Genomic DNA, 20,178 nt, shown 5'->3' on the forward strand with positions numbered 1-20,178 from the left:
TTTTTCTTCGTTTTCTCTTCTATATTTGGCTATTTCCTTTCCTCTCCTTATGGCTAAAGTTCTAATCTTATACTTCATTAATTCCCAATTTACCCCAAATAAATTAGTTACATTTGCCTCCTTCCAAAAATCTATGATAATCTCTAAACTGCACATCTGTCAATATATTCTGGTTCATTTTCCAGTATGTAAAAGTTTTAACATCTTTGGATTTAGTTGTATTTAACGAGAGAAAAATAGCTTTGTGATCTGTAAGAACAGAAGGCTCTATAGAGACCTCATTAACATAATTCAATAGATTTCTTGAAATTAACCAATAGTCTATGCGTGACTGTTGAGAAAGTTTCCTTTACACCATGTAAATTGAATTTTGTCTGGATACGTATGTCTCCAAATATCAATCAAGTCCAGAGTAGAACATATACTATTCAATTCTGGAAGAACAGACCTGTTACTCTGACGAGGTGGAAAACAATCCTTTTCAGAATCCCATATTGTATTGAAATCCCCTCCAAGTACTAATTTCGCATTGCTATATTGTTCCACTGTTTTTCCAATCTGGTCTTCAAAATTCAAAAACAAAGTTTTGTTTTGTGTGGTAAAATTACTTGCTTAAATATTCCCCAAAATAAAAAAAAATCAGCATTCTTTTCTATAACCAGTATCACCCATCGACCTGAATCATGCACTTTGTTTTGAATTATTTTCCCCTTAAATGTACCTTTTAATATTGCAACACCAGCTGATCGATTACTCCCATATGACATCCATAAATCACCCCCCCCCCCCCATTGGCTCTTCCAAAAATTATGATTTGACAAATATGAAACAAAACATGTTCCTACACCTCAAAAGTAGAACTTACAACCCAAATTGACCTTAATAAGACTTGAACTAAATCAAAACCTTTCGAAAACTATGCTGTGCAAGTGCAATATATTATAGTTATATTTCAGTTAACAAAGATCCATTCTGACCGTAAACTGAAAGAAATATTCTGTTGTAAATGTCACAAAATTCCATCAGATTATGACTGCACTTGTAACCGTATACTAACACATGCAGAATTGTGTCCATATGCAGTTCTTTATCAAGAATTATGCACATATAATCATATTCAAAACCTTAGGGAGGTGTTTCCTTTCCATCAACAAAGGCTCGTACGCCGACGAAGTAAGCCTTCTTCCCATACCTGCCGAGCAGCCTCCACTTTTGGCCACAGTTGTCTGCGTAAGGCTTTGTCCATAGTCTCCGAACCGTAGCTCCTTGGACCTCAGGTAGGTGCTGGTTTTCGCCGCTTTCCAAAGTATATCTCGTAAGGATCTGGACACAAACTGGATGATGAGGGTTCTCCCTCTCGTGGCGTTTCCTTCAAGTTTTCTTCCGAGCCGGTGTACTGGATCTACATCCTGTTGTATTTTGGTGGTTAGCTCTGGAAGAATTGCACAACAGATATCCACCACTTGTGCCTTTACATCTTCACCTGTTTGCTCAGTCAGACCGTACAATCCCAGATCCATCTTCTCTTGTACCTTTCTGCCTCGTTAAGCCTGGAATCGAACTCCGACATTTTCTTACTATGCGCATCACTGACCTCATGCATCGCCTTCGTGTCCTTTTTCAAAGTTTTCACATCATCTTTGACATCCTTTACTTCATTGAAGAGGAATTCCGTCGTTTTCTTTAAAGCTTCAATGCTCACCGTATTTGCCCTTAATTTATGCATCGCATGATGTTTTCTTGAGTTTCAGACAGAGACGGTTCATTTGTACTTTTCTTCGGATCAGGGGTCCTGGGCGTTGAATCCGGTAAAGAAACTGTGATGCCTTGCACTACATATGCGTGCTCTGTTTGAAGGTCAGTGCTGCAAATTTGCATTTCATCATCTTTGTTCTTCATCTTTGTTCTTCATCTTTGTCAGCGACTTTGTTAGGCTTTTTTTTTTTTTTTTTTTACCTTAACGTTACTCTCCCTCTCTCGTTTTTCCGCCATTCAATGCAATCTCTCTGGGTTAATTACAACGTTCAAAAGCAATTTACAGCAACTCTCCGTGTTAATTATCTGGTAAATTAAATGCATCCTGCATCCTCAATAAACAAGCTACAGTTAGTCCAAAATGCCGCCGCTAGAGTTCTTACGAGATTAAGAAAATATGATCATATAACACCGATTTTATCTTCACTGCATTGGTTACCTATAAAGCTCCGTATTTATTACAAGGTATTGCTACTGACTTATAAAGCCCTAAACGGCTTAGCTCCAGTCTATTTAACGGATCTTCTATCGCCCTATAATCCATCGCGCTCTTTAAGATCACTAAATTCAAGGCTTTTGGTCATACCTAGGATATCCAGAACCACCAAAGGAAGGAGAGCATTTTCACATTTGGCTCCAAAACTCTGGAATAGTCTTCCTGATACTGTTCGTTGCTCAGACTCGCTCTCCCAGTTTAAAACTAGATTAAAGTCGCATCTCTTCAGCCAGGCATTCATATAATCCTACAGTTCAAACTACAATCCGGCCTCTAGCTCATAAATGCCAGAGGAGAACTGGCCCCCGACTGAGCCTGGGTTCTCCCAAGGTTTTTTTTTCTCCATTAGGTCACCTGATGGAGTTTTAGGACACCATTAGGTCACTTGATGGAGTTTAAGGACACCATTAGGTCACTTGATGGAGTTTTTCAGTTCCTTGCCACTGTTGCCTTTGGCTTGCTCAGTTGGGGATATTTTGGGGATATTTAATTAAATTTTATCAATCAATAAATTCCTCTTGAAACAAACTTTGTTGTATTATTTTAATTTAATACTGTGAAGCTGCTTGGATACAATCTGTATTGTGAAAAGCGCTATACAAATATACTTGACTTGATTTGACTTAACCTCTTATGGAACGGCTGAAATTTCATGTTTTTTATCTAAACGACATACCCAAATTAAAAGTGGTACAGCTCCCATATACTTTGACACTCAGGGGTGTGCCTGGTATCATTGGAAAGGAAACAATCTCTGGTTTCTGATACAAGTGTCAGGGTGATTCTAGACCTTACTGACACAGAGTTACAGAGGCTAGAATGGAGGGTTTTTATTTCCGTCAAAGTCATTCATCTGTAAACTGACTAAAATACACTGCTGTAAACACATCTAATGAGATAAAGACAAACTCAAGGTCATAGCCACATGTCTTAGCTTACTACAGAAAAAAGTTTGATACTAAGATCTTACATTTAGATGTCAGACTGGTCAATTTATTAAACAAAAAGAAGGATATGAGGTGAAGGAACAAACCTTTATCCTCAGTATCTCAAAACTACCTCCTCAAGATGTCGCCATCTTGCACGCCTCCCACTAGAGATTTAAAGACTTTATCATTGGAGGAAATGGAGCACTGATGAGACCCAAACAAAAAAAAAAATTTTGTTTATATTTGATTTAATTATTATGATTGGCCGATACTATTTTCATAAAGTCAAATGGACACATTTGGAGTGAAAAAATGCCAAATTTTGAACAATTTAAAATTGATATTAAAATATATTTACAATCAATATCCAAATAATCTGCTACTAAATAATACAATTTAAAAACAAAAAAATATATATTTTAGATGTATATGTTGTTTATACCGGAATATATATATATATATATATATATATATATATATATATAAAAAACTAATTGGTAATATTAATAATAATAATAATGTTTTTTAAAGATAGGCTATAAGAAATACCTGTTAAAAAAGTAGAAATAAAGCTGTATATGGTACACTGCTGAAATATTTAAAATATACATAAAGTTTGTATTCCTCTGAATAAATCATGAGAGACTCTTGAACCTCAGAGTGAGAAACTTTATTGATAAAGGCAAGAAAATACATGACAAATATACAGCAGTAGAAAAGTGAGATCTGTGTCTCTTTATTATAATTTTTTTGTACTTGAGAGAAATATAAACAATAAAGTGAAATTATAAACAATAAAGTGAAATATAAACAATAAAGTGACACTGTTAAAATCTGACACTGAAAGAGAGCACAAACTCAAATAATCATCAGTATTTATTATGAAAAAAACACTAGAAGAACAAAAACACACTTGAAGAACCTTTAAAGTTCAGCGTTCTGCTTTAGATTTCAATACTTCCTGAAAAAGATTAACATAAAAATAAATAAATTAATAAATCTCACAGATATTTATACATGCAAAATCAGTTTGTGAGAAATGACATCATCAATCATGTACCTGATGTGTGAATATGTGCTTGATCTCGTTCAGCTCTTCTGGATCTGATCTCATAAACCACAATAATGACAGTAGCCACGCCCACCAGAGCAGAGAGGACCAATCGAATCACAGCTTCAGTAGGACCACAACAGTGGACAGAGTCTGAGGAATAAACACATCAAACTGAGATCAGATCAGTCAATAAACACTAATATCAGCGCTGACATCAACTAATATTTCTGAATACACAGAAATATGATCAAATCTAATCAACAATCTTATATTCGGTTCCAAGTGAGTTTTTATACGGTCTGTCATCTCAAACTGTAAAGATTCAACAATTCAACATGTAAATAGTAAATAAGAATATTTGAAGGAGAAGAAAAATGATCTCTACTCACCATAGACAGAAACTCTGAATGATTTTGATGAGAAAAATCTTCTTCCTGAAAACATCAGTAGTTTATAATCTCCAGCATATTCAGTTGTGGTGTTTGTGATGGTCAGAGATCCAGTTTGATTGTCCAGCTTCAGTCTGTCTCTGAATCTCCCATCAAGAACATCATCATGAAAAAATGCTTCTGATTGGTAGCACTTATACGACAAGTTGCCAGCTCAGGGTGCTGACCCACCAAAGACTGTCCGATTAGAGACCAAACGGAGATGCACTTTTCTGGGAATAACCCATTTATTGTCACCACTCAACAGACTGGCTTGTATGGTTGTGTTTGTGTGGTTTTCTATAAAATAAACAGTAAAATAAACATGAATATACATAATAATAACAATGATAAATTACAACAATTAAACATGAGCAATAATGTAGTATATTTTAACATCAATAATTAAACATGCACATTTTTATAAAAACAAACTGAAAGCAAATGTAAGATAGGCTGTAACTGCTATATTATATTCAACACAGATGTAATCTGACACCTTGTTCATTGCTTTCTAATTCAAAACAGGGTGATTAAACACTGTCTGTCACGTGACGTGCTATAAGCCTATAACGTTACCTTCAATCAGTTAATCATATTCATATCAGATTTAAAGTAGTACAATTAGTTCCAAAGTTGTATTTGTAGTAGAAGCACAGTAAAAACAACACTTACCATCCTTTTACCACAGTAACATTACTGTGATTGTGTAGTAAAAAGACAGTAATCACAAAACTTACCATGCTTTTACCACACTATTTGTAGTTTTAATGTGATACACTTATTGTAAATGCACAGTAACCACAACACTTACCATGCTTTTACCACAGTAACCCTAGTTTTACTGTGAAAGCGGTAAAAGGACAGTAATCACAAAACTTACCATGCTTTTACCACAGTATTGATCGTTTTAAAGTGATATTTGTTGTAAATGCATATTAACCACAACACTTACCATGCTTTCAATGCTTTATAATGTAACATCCAATATTTGTAAGGTAAATCAGTACTTTTTCTTTTAAATAATCCTATATATTATACATAATGATATTTTATTTTCTCTTTTTTCAGCTGAAAAGACCAAAAGGACCTTTCGGACTCAGTCAGCCCATTATTGTTTGAGGACAATATATAACTGTCCCGTAAACGGAGGAGACGGACAGCTGCATAGGCAAATATTCACAATGGTATGTGTTGGTTTTAACCCTAAATCAAACATTTTATCAAGCATTTGTTGTTTCTTACACCTTTTCTCACAAAACCCATAGCCCAATTAGTACAAACATAGTCCGAAAGCCTTAATAATTCACAAGATTTGTACGATACTCGTACGTATTTGTATACTCGTACACAATCCTGCAGCTTTTACTCCTAGTGCTGTCATTGGCCACTGCCTCAATTCCTGTACATATTTATCGCGATATTTGTAAATCAGTTGCGCCCCTTCTTGGAAAGTAGTCGGATGTCCCGCACACTGTCAGAAAGTTTATATTAATTTCATTGTATTTATTACAATTATTACAAATTGGTCCCTGTCTGTTCATGTTCCAATGATACATGGTGTGTCTCCACACCTCATAATCTCCCTCTGTTTGCAAGAGTGGAAAAGCTTATCTGACTTGTCACATGACATCAGATACTCGATTATTTTGTCATAATCAGAACAGTTACACTGCTGATAACTGTCCCGTTTGCATGTTAAGCATGTTATTTTTAAACGAGTTCATATGATTATTGCTTGCTATTAAAGACATGCTTTTATTCATAGAAATGCCCACATATCAGTGAACTTATTACATAAAAATGCTTTTAACATTTAATTATGCAACACTCTTTACAGAAAACATATCCTACAGTTATGGATAAACTGACTATTTGCAAGTAATGTATTAAAAATACCTTCCTTTCTGTTTTGCAGGATTACTTAGTCCTTTTTTTAAAAACCTCTACAATATCAAACTCAACAGCTCTTTTAAGAGCCAACCAGTAGCTCTTTTAAGAGCTACTAGTGAGTCGCAGCGAATCTTGCCGTGATCAGCCCTTCCCAGGTAAAGTTTCTAGAATATTTCAGTATTTACTCATTAAATGCTCTCTCCTGAATCGTCAATAAATTAGCTTATTTATAACTGTCTTAATTTATGTTTAAAGAACAATAGTAAAAGTCGAGACTTTCTTGTTTTACAGCAGAGAAGGAAGACCAGTCCTATTTTTAAACGAGTTCATATGATTATTGCTTGCTATTAAAGACATACTTTTATTCATAGAAATGCCCACATATCAGTGAACTTATTACATAAAAATGCTTTTAACATTTAATTATTTAACATTTATTTTCAACACTCTTTACAGAAAACATATCCCACAGTTATGGATAAACTCACAACGTCATCATCAAGTGCTGTGCTGGGCACATTGGGCAACAAGTGTCCTCCAACGTATTCGATCCATGGCCAAGTTCTCCACATCTTCCCATGGGACACTGACATTCTTCAGGTCTTCATGAAACATCTGTCTCCGTGTCTTCCTTGGTCTTCCCTGTCTCCTGCATCCTCCTGGTGGTGTCCACTTCATCACTGTGTTTGGGTGTTGTTGTTTGGGCATGCATAGGATGTGTCCAACGAGGTGCACCCTTTGTTCTGTCTCAGTTTCTGAAAGTCTTCATGTGGAGTCCCACTCCTCCTCAGGATCTCTATGATATATGCAGAACCAACATTGAAAATAGTGATTTATCTTTTTCCATATTGTTAAAGCATTTTGTTTTCTCTTTTCAGCTTCATAAACTGTACTTGATTTCTGCCTAATGCCTTTATAAAAAAGGGTCAGTGCTCATCAGGTGTTTTGCTAAAGGACATATTCATTGCATAGTTACAATAAAAGTGACCAATAATCACAAGGATATAGAATGAAAGTTGATAATGTAAAATGTTGTGCTTACGTTTTTGCCTATTTGTTCTTTAAAGCGAAGAAACAAATGTATTTTCACATAACAAAGTTGAATCTCATCTCTTGGTTTGTAAAAATATAACTTCATCATAGCAAATTTTTTTTAACGTTACTGTATGTGTCACTATAATGGATTGCCCCTGTATCTGGATCATTTTAATTAATTGATTTTTATACTGTTGTGCAGTAGTTTTGGCACTACATTTGTCATTAAACAGTTTGGCTTTAAATAGTGGAATATGCTTTCAAAATTGTGTCCATTCATTGTGCTTTTGTTACATTTATTTGAATATAATTGATATACCTTTGATATACTATACATACACTGTAAATGTTAGAAGCACTTTAGTACATGTAATTATCTTTAATTAAAATACTGCAAAACTACCCCTGCTGTAGGCCATTGCTTAGAAAAATGTTTCTCTTTCAAATTTATCCATAAGCAAATTTGTGTCATTGATCATGTGAACTCGTTTTTGGATGGTAACCACACAAAGGCGTCTTTTGTTTTTAAATAATGAGTTTTATAATTTAATTAGAAGGAATACATGTTTAACAGCCTAAATATAAAATATTTAAGGTATCTATCCCTGCAGCCGGAACCAGAAGAGATCTGTCATCATTTACCATAAATGGGCATGTAAGTGTGACGCATCTGTTCAGCTGGGTTGTTATTGGCTGTGACTTTATCGCAGAACTCGCTGTGATTGGACAATCGTTTAACCCATTTAAAACGGCGCTTCATGTTCCAAAGTATGTTTTGGTGGTATTATTGCGTTAGTTATACATTAAGTTAACTATAAAGTGTCTCTATGTTGTGATAAATTACTCCTTTACCGAGATCCTAACCCTAAGCATGTCTGCACATTGCAATGCACTACAACTCCATGCTTCCTGTTCCACCGATAGAATGGCAGAGATATGTGGGTTATGTAGTTTAAAACGTTTAGTAATGAAACAATAAATGTTAGAATAAATAATATCTTTAATGGACAACTGGATATCTAAATGTGTTCATTGTGCAAACCTTTATGACATATATGAGGAGCAGGCTGAAATGTGATATTTTACTGTGAGCACTTTAAAAATAACCTTTATGCCAGCTTTCCATATATGTCTGAAAACTGTGGCCAACATTATTTATTAAACATAGCATAAGCAGTTGTCCTGCCGACTTTCTCTTTGATACACTATCCAGACTTTGAGTTACAGCCATTTGAAATGTGCATTTGTTTGCTCTTCTGGGGGCCGTTGCTGGGCCCCTGGGGGTGGAATAGTAATAGTGTGCGTAGATCTGTGTAGATTGTACTGCCCGTACAATCTACACAGATCTACGCACACTATTACTATTACACAAGGATAATGCAACATTCAGTAAAACAACAAAAAACAGTGCCAACATTACCTTTTCACCCCCTCTGATTGCTGCTTATATACCTGACATCAGTAATGTCTATGTTTTCATTTGAAATGCAGTAGTAGATGTGCTAGAATGATCAACATGGATCATCTTCAATTATGTTTGAAGTGTTTATAGCAAGATAGCCCACTGCAGCCTCTTGTTATTCAGTTTCCCTTTATTTCACTGCAAACTGGCATACATGCAAGTATGTGCAACTTATGTTGCATTGTTGTCCCAAATATCATTAACCAGATAAAATGTTTTATGTCCTAAGATAATCATGGTCATTAATTATATGTAATTGTTTTTAAATTATGAACTAAACTAAAGAAATAAGAAATTAAAATTTCTCAAATTAAAATTTCTATTTACTGTACCAAACACCACTTTCAATACACAATATTCACCATACTTTATTAAACAACACTTTATTGGAGGACAAAGCATAAAGTTGATAAAGTAGCATAAAGAAAAATGCGATTCAAGATAAAGAAAAATGTCTTCAAAAATACGTTAACATCATATGAATCCATTCACAGCTGCTGAAGCCACAACACGAGTGCCAGAGAATCATATTCAGTCACCTATGATACAGAAAACAGATTTGATATTGTGTTGGAAAATAATGATTCATTATCACAGCTAAACTGGTTTCTTGCTCTTCCCTGTACATGTCTCTATCGTGTTCATGTTCTTCTTCCTCGTCTAAACAGTTTGTTCAGTTGTACCCTACAGTACAACAGAAGAACAGAAGATGTGATCACTGATGTGGTGGAGCTTTTTCTCAACCAGAGGAAGAAGTCTCAACATCCCATTGTCAGGCGTTCTCCAGTCCTGGTCTGAAAGTAAAACAAAAACACAAACCATTCAAATGAAGTTGTTTAATGGACAGTCAGGTCAGCTTATGTTCTGCGTTATTTAAAGCAGTGATGGTTTACTCTGGCCCTCAGCGTCCACTGTCCTGCAGATTTAGCTCCAACCTCAAACCCTCCTGCCTATTGTCTAGAAGTAAACCTGAAGACTTTGGTTAAAAATTTCAGGTGTGCTCGATTGGGGTTGGAGGTTAACTCTCAACTTCAAAAAGTAGATTGCAAAGGGCCAGAGTTGCCTCGCTGTTCCTTATTTAAATTTACAAAGCAGCAGTCAGTACATTATATATAATATACACATTGAAGTATTATATAAAAAAAAATAAAAAAATAATATATATATATATATAAAATATTGCAGCACATAATATAGGCTAAGTACTGAACAAAAACAGTTTTACCCATATCAACAGCAACCTATTTTAAAAGATCTTTAAGAAAGGCAAGGTCTCTTTTGAGCCTTTGCTAGTGATGCTCGATACTTTCCAGACAACATACTCTTCTGTCAGTTGTTTCAAGAGCTTCACTTGGTCAAAAACCAAAAATTGTCATCAGATTATGTACTAAATATTACAGCATTGTTTCAATAGAAGACATACCAATGGACTCGCACACCTTTCTGTCTTCTTTGGGCACCAGATGTTCCTTCCCCACCCGAAACAAAGGACTTATTTGATTAGCTTGCGTTGATATAAGGACTGGTCTTCCTTCTCTGCTGTAAAACAAGAAAGTCTCGACTTACTCTATGTGCAATTACTATTGTTCTTTAAACATAAATTAAGACAGTTATAAATAAGCTAATTTATTGACGATTCAGGAGAGAGCATTTAATGAGTAAATACTGAAATATTCTAGAAACTTTACCTGGGAAGGGCTGATCACGGCAAGATTCGCTGCGACTCACTAGTAGCTCTTAAAAGAGCTACTGGTTGGCTCTTAAAAGAGCTGTTGAGTTTGATATTGTAGAGGTTTTTAAAAAAAGGACTAAGTAATCCTGCAAAACAGAAAGGAAGGTATTTTTAATACATTACTTGCAAATAGTCAGTTTATCCATAACTGTAGGATATGTTTTCTGTAAAGAGTGTTGCATAATTAAATGTTAAAAGCATTTTTATGTAATAAGTTCACTGATATGTGGGCATTTCTATGAATAAAAGCATGTCTTTAATAGCAAGCAATAATCATATGAACTCGTTTAAAAATAACATGCTTAACATGCAAACGGGACAGTTATCAGCAGTGTAACTGTTCTGATTATGACAAAATAATCGAGTATCTGATGTCATGTGACAAGTCAGATAAGCTTTTCCACTCTTGCAAACAGAGGGAGATTATGAGGTGTGGAGACACACCATGTATCATTGGAACATGAACAGACAGGGACCAATTTGTAATAATTGTAATAAATACAATGAAATTAATATAAACTTTCTGACAGTGTGCGGGACATCCGACTACTTTCCAAGAAGGGGCGCAACTGATTTACAAATATCGCGATAAATATGTACAGGAATTGAGGCAGTGGCCAATGACAGCACTAGGAGTAAAAGCTGCAGGATTGTGTACGAGTATACAAATACGTACGAGTATCGTACAAATCTTGTGAATTATTAAGGCTTTCGGACTATGTTTGTACTAATTGGGCTATGGGTTTTGTGAGAAAAGGTGTAAGAAACAACAAATGCTTGATAAAATGTTTGATTTAGGGTTAAAACCAACACATACCATTGTGAATATTTGCCTATGCAGCTGTCCGTCTCCTCCGTTTACTTGTCCTCAAACAATAATGGGCTGACTGAGTCCGAAAGGTCCTTTTGGTCTTTTCAGCTGAAAAAAGAGAAAATAAAATATCATTATGTATAATATATAGGATTATTTAAAAGAAAAAGTACTGATTTACCTTACAAATATTGGATGTTACATTATAAAGCATTGAAAGCATGGTAAGTGTTGTGGTTAATATGCATTTACAACAAATATCACTTTAAAACGATCAATACTGTGGTAAAAGCATGGTAAGTTTTGTGATTACTGTCCTTTTACCGCTTTCACAGTAAAACTAGGGTTACTGTGGTAAAAGCATGGTAAGTGTTGTGGTTACTGTGCATTTACAATAAGTGCATCACATTAAAACTACAAATAGTGTGGTAAAAGCATGGTAAGTTTTGTGATTACTGTCTTTTTACTACACAATCACAGTAATGTTACTGTGGTAAAAGGATGGTAAGTGTTGTTTTTACTGTGCTTCTACTACAAATACAACTTTGGAACTAATTGTACTACTTTAACCCCCTGAGGTCTACGGTATCGCCGGCGATACCAGTCTCTTCTTTTAAATGAAGTAATTTATATAAAAAACAAATATTCTCATCTTGTGAAATCTGTATTAAAAGAGAGCGATTCCAGTCGAGCTCATCTCAGCTCATTACGTTTTAATCGGCCCCGCCCACGGAGAGCGCGCGCTATTCAAACGCAAATGACTGAGACGATCCCATACAAACTATGAACACCCACATATCAGCTCGAGAAAACACATCAAGTTTATTCAGATAAGTGTACTTGTCTACACTGTCTCGCAGCGCTGTGAGGAATAATAATAATGGAAAACTTACCTCAGAAGTGCTGGTATTTCGAGGAGCAACGGATGGAATAATGTAGTAAGTTTTTTTTTTTCATTCTCAAGTAAATCGCGTTTCTGTGTGAATGAATGAACGCAGAGATGCGCTGTTTACCACAACTCGCAAAAAGACGGTTTAAATTTGAATTGCGTTTCTGTGTGTGAATAAATGATCTGCTTTTAGCAAACTATTTTGCTATACTGAGTAAAATCGATTGAAATATGTTGAAATAAAATGTATTTGTATAAGCAACGTATTAAACTGCAAATTAACATTTATATTCCTTATAATAAAAACGAAAGACCTATGTTACAGACATATGAAAGACAACATTTCGTTGATTAGTTTTGGATAGATTACACATTTTTACTGTAAAATATCTGCCACCACAAATAAGCTTTTGTTTGCCAATTTTTGCTAATATGTTAAATATAGTATGTTTTGTCAATGTAGGCTATATTCGAAGTTTGAAATATGTATGATAAAATGTATACTTTAGTTTTTACAAAGAAAGATTACACTTCAATTGTTGTTGTAATTGTAACCTTTTTAATAAAAAAATATATATTTACAAGGTAGATGTAAACAAATTTTAAAAGGTAAATATAAGCATTTTCTTTAAATAATTTTTATTGTGTTTTATTATTGACAAATTTGGGGAGAGGATACATATTCCAAAACTGAAAATACAGTATGAGAATTAACTGCACAATTAATAGACATGTTTTCCTTGGATATTATACAATTTGCAAGCAAAATTTTTAAAAAATAAATAAAAATGGACATGCTTCCAACTGTGAACCAATTTGGTAGAATATATATGTATATATATATATATATATATATATATACTGTATATATATTGCTCTTGCATTCTTTCTTGTGGCTATAGGTGACACACCTGAATGAATGGCTCATTAAGTATGCGGGCCCCATTGTCTCCTGAGGTGTGAACCACTACATATGCATGATGCTGTTGAATGGTTGACGCCCCTTGCGCATATTGCCTTTACAAACAAAAAGTGTTTTACAAGATTTAAATCAATGTATTGTGTTATGTGAATGATAAGGGCAGGATGATTTTCACATCATTTTGAAGAAAAAACTCTAGGCAAAGACATCAATTAGTCAAAAGTCTTATTGACACGTATTTAGTATGTGTTTTGTGGCCTTATTTCAGAAACTTTAGTTTTTAGTTTTTTCAATAACCATGCATAAACATTATTCTCTCAAAAATACAAACATGTACATGCATGTTGCTCACATATTATGGTAGCCCTGTTTGTGCTAAATAGAGTGTAATTATACCTTTGCCATTAATATGTTTATAAGCAACTGAAAAAAGCACAAATGTCAGGGCATGTCAGAACATCTCAAGGACCCCAAAAACCCCTCAGACCTCAGAGGGTTAAATCTGATATGAATATGATTAACTGATTGAAGGTAACGTTATAGGCTTATAGCACGTCACGTGACAGACAGTGTTTAATCACCCTGTTTTGAATTAGAAAGCAATGAAACGCAAAGCCTCCGTGGCGATGACAGATATAATGCAGTGACTGAACGTGAGCTAATCTGATTAATATCGACAAACAGAAAAGGCATTGTATCAAACATTATTAGAACAGCGTATTTTCTACTTACCAACATCTGGCACACGTGAACTGATGCCAAATATCGCGATGAATCGGAACGAGACTTCTTCAGCGCGATTTCCTACTGATAAAATATAATTAAAAAAATATCAATAAAAATACATAAACCATGATAACATAAGATCTCGTGAATAAATGTTGATTAAACAGCTTCTCTGCTGCAGCCCGACAGGCAGAAAGAATCGTGCTGTGATCACGAAAGATGCTTCACACTGAAATATATTAGTTTAAAAAACATCCTGATATCACGAAAATAACGAAATAAACGTGTTCGTGTCCGTGTCACGAATCAATAGACTAAATTACGTGACCATTTCAAGAACTGCCGTGAGACTGGGTTGTTGTGGCACCTTAAAAGCGTGGAAATAATTCCTAATTTATATTAAAATGAGTGTATCCTGAGAAGTCTGAACATAATTTACTCATATTTTCGCTTTTATAAACTTTTAAAGGGATAGTTCACTTTGAAATTAAATTTTGGTATGTTTTAGCTTACCTCAAGGGCATCCAAGATGTAGGTGTCTTTTTTTCCGCAGTAGTTTCAATTTTGATATTTTTAGGTCGAACCGTTCTTGTCTGTCAGTCATATAATGCAGGTCGATGGTCACTTGTCTCAAACAGCATGCACAGAGTCCAAATTAAAACAATTCCCCGTCGTCCAAATTAAACAATGCGAAACCGTAGCCAAGGCGACATCTATTGTATATATCTATACCCGCCCGCGCTCTCAGATCACTTGGACGTGGCTGAGTTCAAGAGGTAAAAACGATATAAATACTGTTCGTTTTCTCACACAAACCGCTCGTTTCGTGTCTTAGGCCATCAATGTGTACTTACGATGGGGAATTGTTTAATTTGGACGACGGGGAATTGTTTTAATTTGGACTCTGTGCATGCTGTTTGAGACAAGTGACCATCGACCTGCATTATATGACTGACAGACAAGAACGGTTTGACCTAAAAATATCAAAATTGAAACTACTGCGGAAACAAAGACACCTACATCTTGGATGCCCTTGAGGTAAGCTAAAACATACCAAAATTTAATTTCAAAGTGAACTATCCCTTTAATAAACACGCATCTGGAACGGAGAATGATACCCCATTAGCGCCTCTAGTGGACGTTTCACCCGAAAAGTGCAGGGAAACGTACCAGGAGGTACGTATTTCAGGTTCTGCAAAAATTTAGTCAGAGTAACGTATTTCCAATGAGCCTGGGTTGCAACAAAGATAGGATTGTAAAAAAAAAAAAATAGTTAAAAAGGAAAGCAATGCGAATTATATTAACTAATATAGAGTAAGCAACGCAATATTTGGTAATCATCAGTATTTATCACGACTAACACTCACATTTGACACTTCGAGTATTAATGAGTTTCTTCTCAAATTATCTTCTAAGGTGAAAATGAGCCACCTAAAAAAAATAAAAAAAAAATAAATAAATGCCAACAAATTAATATAAAAAGTCATTACAAATAAATTAAGATTAATAAATGATGAGATAATAAATTATAAGAAAAATAGTAATATGAGAAATGACATCATCAACCATGTACCTGATGTGTGAATATGTGCTTGATCTCATTCAGCTCTTCTGGATCTGGGGCCGTATTCACAAAGCATTTTATCTTACCACTAGGAGTACTCCTAAATCGCACTAAAAGATTTTAGCTAGGAGTTTTCTCTTAAAAGTTATTCACAACGCCTTTCAGACCTACTCTTAGTAAAGAATAATGACAACTCCTAAACTAAGAGTGAGTCTTCGTTGCTATGGATGACGTCATTACTCATGCACGAGCTAGACTGAAGTGACCACCTTGATTGGCTGATGATTGTAACGCGGGAATGATTCCAAACACCTCCCCTACGATGATGAGTGACAGGTGACAGGTCTGAGAATGTGTGTGCTACACAAGTAGTGTGAAGGACGGAAGATGATGAATAACTGAATAAATAGCCTAAATGTATAAAGAGTAAGGCAAAACAAATAGCCTAGTAGCCTAATGAAACATATGGATTGATGCAATATCTTTGCAACATTATTGAATTAATCTGTCACTATATGCCTCTGCCTACGTTTGCAAAGAGAAGAACATTTTAATTTTAATGTATAATTAAATGTTACAATTAGTTTAGTAGCCTAGTTTTGGTTGTTGTTGGTGGCGTTATTGCATCCCTAGTTATGCCTACAATGCAAAATTGTTCCCTCGCGATTGGAAGCTCCTGTTGCCGCCGCATACGCATTTCAAAACATCGCAACGTGAAATGCCACAAAAAGCGGTTTGTGAATAGGTCTTAGTGAGTTAGGAGTCCTCTCGACTTCTTTTAAGCTGTCCCAGGCTTAGGTGCTACTTTTAGGGCTAAAATGCTTCGTGAATTACTCTTAGTCAAAAAAATTAGGAGTCCTAAAGTTAGGAGTGACACGCCCATTATTTTTAGGAGTTGCTCCTAAATTCGACAGTTAGGAGCTACTTTTAGCCTTAAAATTCTTTGTGAATACGGCCCCTGATCTCATAAACCACAATAATGACAGTAGCCACGCCCACCAGAGCAGAGAGGACCAATCGGATCACAGCTTCAGTAGGACCACAACAGTGGACAGAGTCTGAGGAATAAACACATCAAACTGAGATCAGATCAGTCAATAAACACTAATATCAGCGCTGTCATACCTGCACATGTGTGACAGAGTGTGTTGATGTCCAGATGTGTGGTCTGGTTGCTGATGGGATTGTTCAGCACACAGCTGTAGGTGTTTTTATCCTGATATTCCACCTCCAGAGGTAGAGAGAGACTGATGCTGAGATCACACACACTGATGCTGGACAATACACTGATTCCTTTATACCAGGAGAGAGTCACATGACTCACATTCACCACTGATGAACACACCAATGAACATGATGATGATGATGAAGAACAGTGTGAAGAGTTACTGCTGATGACAGGAACAGGCAGACGAGCTGGAAAACATGAGAGAATAAAGATAAATGAGGATGAATGAAGATATTCCAGCAGACGAGGAAGAAACATGTGAGGAACCAAGATTATTAAAAGTAGAGCATTTAAAACAATCTGAAATAGAAAGTTAAATATTAACCTGAAAAAAAGCTATTTAGACATTTTAAGTAATTTTATACTTCTTCAGATTTACTTTAATGTTGCAATAAATAAAATAAATGAAAACAATAATAAACTCACCGTAGACAGTGAGACTGAAACCCTTGATCACACGGTTGATCTGTAGTTTATAACCTCCAGCATGTTCAGTTGTGGTGTTTGTGATGGTCAGAGATCCAGTTTGATTGTCCAGCTTCAGTCTGTCTCTGAATCTCCCATCAAGAACATCATCATATACAGTGATTCTGTCGGCCCGTTTATTGATTTCAGCTATTAAAGTGTTTTCATCTCCAATTATCCTCCACTGAATCAGATCATTATCCTTCATTTCAGTAAGAGAAGAGTTTAGAGAGACTGAATCTCCCTCCATCACTGATATTTCAACTGTATCATCAAACACAAACACATGAAGAACAAATGGAAAAAGGGTTTGTCACAGATTAAGACTTTTAAATGACTCAGTGATGGTATATAGTTTTTAATTTAATTTCGAAATGAATAATTTAAAACATCAGAAAGAAGCAAAATGGTGTGTGGATTAATATTGTATTTTGTAATTAAAAATAAAACATGGTAAAACAAATATTTAACTCACTATAGACAGTGAGATGTCCACATATGGTGGATCTGTAGTTCATAATGTCCAGCATGTTCAGCTCTGGTGTTTGTGATGGTCAGAGAACCAGTTTGATTGTCCAGCTTCAGTCTGTCTCTGAATCTCCCATCAAGAACATCATCATATACAGTGATTCTGTCGGCCCGTTTATTGATTTCAGCTATTAAAGTGATTTCATCTCCAATTATCCTCCACTGAATCAGATCATTATCCAGAATTTGGAGAAAGGGCATTTTCGAGAGTGACAGGTTCTCCCTCCTTCACTGACACCAACATTTTTGCACCTCTAGAAGAAGCCGCACCTGAAGAACAAACAGAGTTCATCTCAGATTAACAGTTTATTTAAATTTTTATAGTAAATAGTTTTAAATATAAATTTGAAATGAGTAACATAAAACAACTGAACAAACAAAAAGTTAAATGGTTAATTACAGTTTGTGGTCATTGAAATATAAAACAGGTGAAGCAAATATTTAACTCACTAATGACAGTGAGACTGAAACTCTTGATCTCATTGTTGATCTGTAGTTTATAAAGCCCAGAGGCTCTAGTTCTAGTGTTTGTGATGGTCAGAGATCCAGTTTGATTGTCCAGCTTCAGTCTGTCTCCGAATCTCCCACCATTATATACAATGATTCTGACGGCCCGTTTATTGATTTCAGCTATTAAAGTGTTTTCATCTCCAAATCTCCACTGAATCACATCATCATCCTTCATTTCAGTAAGATCAGAGTTAAGAGTGACAAAATTTCCCTCTCGCACAGACACTGACTTCACTTCATCATCACCAAACACTCCTGAAGAACAGAGTTTTTCACAGATTAAAGCTTTAAAAACACTTGATGTTGGTTTGATGAAGCTTCCCTAAAATACTTTTAATCATGTAAATGTGAAGTGAATCATATTCTGCAGCAGTACAAAGACAAAATCCATAAAAACACATTTAAAACTCACCAACCAGACGCCACAAACAGAGCAAAACTAACATTTTCTTCATCGGTTCACTGAAAGGCCACAATAGTAACCCTTAAAATGTCTGAAACACTCAGATTGAGCTGAAACACGACTGAACTGTGATATTTATCTGGTTGTTGCTTCAGTCACAGTTTCCGTTTCACATGTCCATCTCCTTTAACATCATGAGAATCAACAAGCTTTTCCTGATCTTACATTTATGGGCCTGTATGAAAACTAAAGAATAAACTATTGGATTAGATATCTGTATACTGGTGTGTTATTTAGTGTTGTGTGCTGTCAATCATATTTTATCATGTTTACATGTTTTGTTAACAATTTTGCTCAATGTATCAAATATATCATGGACAGCTGACTCCTGGAGCTTTTCAAATTCTGTGTGGTTAGTTTGCAGCAGCGGCAGAAATTTACTTTTCCATTATGGTATAGATTTGTACCTTTTTTGGGCATTTTTACCTCTATAAGGGTATTTTATGTGAACTTTAATGTAAAATTCTTAATGCATTTTTTTTTGTTCTGTTTAGTTTTTTTAGCATCTGAAGTGGTATTTTGATTAATTTACACAGACTGATTAATGCAGTTCTGATGTAGCATAAATGCATAACTGGAAATGCATAAATAATTGTCACAGGTGTTGGCAAGCAAGCAGGCAGACGAAGACGATGAAGATAGTTCCAAACGACAAAGTTTAATAGTAAATCCCAAAAGGCAGGCAGACAGATCTAAAAAAACAAGTGGCGGGTATCTGAACAAGGAACACAGAAGATGACTGAAAACAAATGAAAAGTCGTAATTTTCGAACGCGTTTCAAATGGGAGTTTACTGACAGAGAGAAGGCAGAAATAGCATCATGTTAGTTTTTCTTTATTTGTCAAAAAGCAAAACACTTTATTTGTATTGTGAGTATACAGAAAAAAAATAGAAACTGAACAGGATCGATTGATGTATTACACGAAAATGAAAGATCAAAATGAACAGAGCATTTTGTGTTTATTTTTCATTGCTAAAAAAAAAACCGAGCAAAACGCGCGGGCGCGTTTTTGGTCCCCAGAGGGTTAACAATTGTTAACCCTCTGGGGTCTGAGGGGTTTTTGGGGTCCTTGAGATGTTCTGACATGCCCTGACATTTGTGCTTTTTTCAGTTGCTTATAAACATATTAATGGCAAAGGTATAATTACACTCTATTTAGCACAAACAGGGCTACCATAATATGTGAGCAACATGCATGTACATGTTTGTATTTTTGAGAGAATAATGTTTATGCATGGTTATTGAAAAAACTAAAAACTAAAGTTTCTAAAATAAGGCCACAAAACA

The 20,178-nt window shown here is 35.2% G+C and overlaps 2 protein-coding genes across 4 annotated transcripts in view; both read right to left on the minus strand.

Moving 5' to 3' along the window:
• Positions 1-14,378, minus strand: part of LOC309476105 (putative nuclease HARBI1) — a 123,055-nt gene extending 108,677 nt beyond the window's left edge. Inside the window, exons 1-5 of one of the 3 annotated variants that reach the window (XR_014197928.1) lie at positions 14,139-14,374; positions 11,602-11,703; positions 10,741-10,870; positions 10,476-10,588; positions 9,342-9,846 (exon numbers count right to left, since the gene is read on the minus strand). Coding sequence is in view for 1 of the 3 variants with exons in the window: in XM_082139296.1 (XP_081995422.1) it covers positions 11,602-11,604 (3 nt within the window). In the remaining 2 variants the exon portion in view is untranslated. Of the gene's footprint in view, positions 1-9,341; positions 9,847-10,475; positions 10,592-10,740; positions 10,871-11,601; positions 11,704-14,138 lie in introns of those variants that run through there. The other 2 variants (XR_014197929.1, XM_082139296.1) reach the window with 2 other exon arrangements.
• A 1,359-nt stretch (positions 14,379-15,737) lies between these two features.
• On the minus strand, positions 15,738-19,310 carry LOC309474948 (CD48 antigen-like; the record flags this gene model as incomplete). Its single annotated transcript, XM_082137566.1, has 6 exons — positions 15,738-16,754; positions 16,822-17,112; positions 17,351-17,653; positions 18,160-18,187; positions 18,588-18,682; positions 19,298-19,310. The coding sequence occupies 6 exons, from the start codon at positions 19,308-19,310 to the stop codon at positions 16,630-16,632; spliced, it is 855 nt and encodes a 284-aa protein (XP_081993692.1). The 3' UTR covers positions 15,738-16,629.
• Between the last annotated feature and the right edge of the window lie 868 nt (positions 19,311-20,178).

The sequence above is a fragment of the Leuciscus leuciscus genome (genome assembly GCF_965113295.1).
Source record: "Leuciscus leuciscus genome assembly, chromosome: 15".
In the NCBI taxonomy this organism is placed as follows: Eukaryota; Metazoa; Chordata; class Actinopteri; order Cypriniformes; family Leuciscidae; genus Leuciscus; species Leuciscus leuciscus.